The sequence below is a fragment of the Asparagus officinalis genome, chromosome 9, assembly GCF_001876935.1.
Source record: "Asparagus officinalis chromosome 9, Aspof.V1, whole genome shotgun sequence".
NCBI classification, from domain to species: Eukaryota; Viridiplantae; Streptophyta; class Magnoliopsida; order Asparagales; family Asparagaceae; genus Asparagus; species Asparagus officinalis.
The window spans coordinates 4,995,645-4,998,168 of record NC_033802.1 but is presented as its reverse complement, the minus strand read 5'-3'; the positions used below and the strand labels follow the sequence as shown (position 1 = coordinate 4,998,168).

General features: G+C 35.8%; 1 protein-coding gene across 1 annotated transcript in view; it reads left to right on the top strand.

Annotated features, from left to right (window-relative positions):
• LOC109823108 (prohibitin-1, mitochondrial-like) overlaps nt 1–2,523 on the top strand; it is a gene marked incomplete at its 3' end in the record, with an annotated part of 4,987 nt that extends 2,464 nt beyond the window's left edge. The window contains exons 3-5 of the mRNA XM_020389394.1: nt 933–1,103; nt 1,182–1,394; nt 2,404–2,523. Coding sequence (XP_020244983.1) covers nt 933–1,103; nt 1,182–1,394; nt 2,404–2,523 — 504 coding nt within the window. The remainder of the gene's footprint in view (nt 1–932; nt 1,104–1,181; nt 1,395–2,403) is intronic.

The following is a 2,524-nucleotide window of genomic DNA, read 5'->3' as shown; positions in this document are numbered from 1 at the left end:
AATCCAACAGTGCCTTCAGTTTTGATATCATGGTTATAATCTTTTTCTTGCAACACCTTCTTCTTTCGTTTTTTGTGGAAAATCATTAACCATACTGCATACTTCATTATCCTTATAGGGATGGAGGATAAGGAAAGTAGAAAAGTGAGTAATTTTGCTTTTTTTGCTTCTGTCTCATTTGCATATGATATTGACTCCTATTGATGCTAATGACGTTAGCAGCATGGTGTGAAGTTGGGAGCAAAAGGTCTTAATAGTACCTATGTACTCAGTTGTACAGGGTAGTATTTTAACACTTTGACTTCCCTAGATATGCAATGCAGGCCCGTCAAGAAATAATTCCTACCCTTAGTTTCTTTACGACATTATATTTGCATATCCTGATGGTTTTTCTTTATTGATTTTCATTCTAGAGCAAACACTAATGATAAATATAGCTATTTTTCGTAGTCTTAATCTGCTTTTTATTGTCATCTATACTTATATAAACTACTACATTGTTCTCATCATTTGGTTGAAAGCTGTTGAAACCTCTTGTGGAATTGCCGGAGAACACGGGATGAAAATATGCATAGTCACTCTACGCTTTTATTGAGTTTTTTAGGTATATCATACATTCAAAGGTCATTGATGTTTGACGGACCTTGTTTTGCATCCATGTGTAGGTTTTCATGATTCTTATATTATGTAAGCGTGTCTGCTCCATAATTCATCGTTGAAAGGTCATTGATATTTGACAGACCTTATTTTGCGTCCACGTGTAGGTTTTGTTTCTTATATTATGTAAGAGTGTTTACTCCACAAGTCATTGTTGCAAAATGGTTTGCATTTTTTGCTTGTGCCTATTGCCATTTTAAGATAACCGCAGCAGTGTTCCTTACTCACTGCCTCCATTTTGTATATGAACATTGAGACTGCTTCTTCACTTGTAGGTAAAAATTGGGCTTCGAGTTCTCACTCGCCCTTTGCCTGACCAATTACCTACGATTTACCGAACTCTTGGGGAGAACTTCAACGAGCGAGTTCTTCCATCAATTATCCATGAAACTTTGAAAGCAGTTGTTGCCCAATACAATGCTAGTCAGCTGATCACACAAAGAGAGGTACGCTTAACTAAAAGTCGGTCTGAAGCATTCAGTAAAATTATTCACATTATTTAAGAATATTTTGTGATTATGTAGGCTGTGAGTAGAGAAATTCGGAAAATTTTGACTGAGAGGGCTAATAACTTCAACATTGCACTCGATGATGTCTCCATTACTACCTTGAGCTTTGGGAAGGAATTCACTCATGCAATTGAAGCTAAACAAGTGGCAGCTCAAGAAGCTGAGAGGGCCAAGTTTATTGTGGAGAAGGCTGAGCAAGACAAGAGAAGTGCTGTTATCCGAGCTCAGGTGAGCATAAGTTAAATAATATTTGCCATATGTCACTACTCTGGATTTCTTCTAGCACTTGTTTATGACCCATGAATCTGTATCATGGAAATGTATCATACTCATGAAATATTATCTTTTCCATAATCATTAGGGTATATAGTCCATAATTATTAGGCTATATTTCATAATATTGACTAATATTTTCACCTTGGTAATATGTTTAAGAGCCTTTTGGCTCCAAATGTGGGTTTTGAATTTCTTAACATTCAAAATTCTTCAAAATCCTAAGATTTTCAAATTCCTTGTTTTTGTTTTGGTTGAATGGAAAAATTGAAAAATTTGATGTGGGCCCACGTTTCCTTCGTCCTGTAGTATGATTCAGGAATTTGCTATGGGCCTGTTTGTTTCACCAAGTTTATGGAATAGGAATGGTATTTGGACCTGACAGTGGCGTTTTCATAATTAATGGAATCCAACTGAATCCTAATCCTGAGTTTGGTTCAAAAAAAATTTATAGAATTGCTATTATATAAAGTGGCTCAAACAGTGGTAATTTCAGGAAACCCAAATCCGTTCTTTTTGAGAGGAATTGGGCGTGATTTCTGACACCTCTCCCAATTCTTATTCCAATTCTTATTCCGATTTCTGACACCTCTCCCAATTTTTTCTGAACCAAACATGGTATTAGGAATTGGACCAATTCTATAAAAGTGAGATTCCTAATCCTTTGGGTGAAACAAACATAGAATGCAAAAAAAAATAGGATTCCATAAAATTAAAACTTGTCTATAAATTTTATATGGATTAGGTTGGAATCCATAAATAAAATAGGATTCCTAATCCTATTCCTAACCTCTATTGAACCAAACAGGCTCTATATGTAATACCAAATCCCATCCACTTTCCTCTGCAATTTTTTCGTTAAATCAAACACAATTTTGTTTGGGGATTCTGGTTATGGTAAGATTCTGGATATCAGACCCATTTTTTTCCATGGTAATAACATCCTGATCCTTTTCTTTTACAGGGAGAAGCTAAGAGTGCACAGCTGATAGGTCAAGCAATTGCGAACAATCCAGCTTTTCTCGCTTTAAGACAGATTGAGGCTGCTCGAGAAGTTGCTCACACAATTTCCAACTCAGCCAACA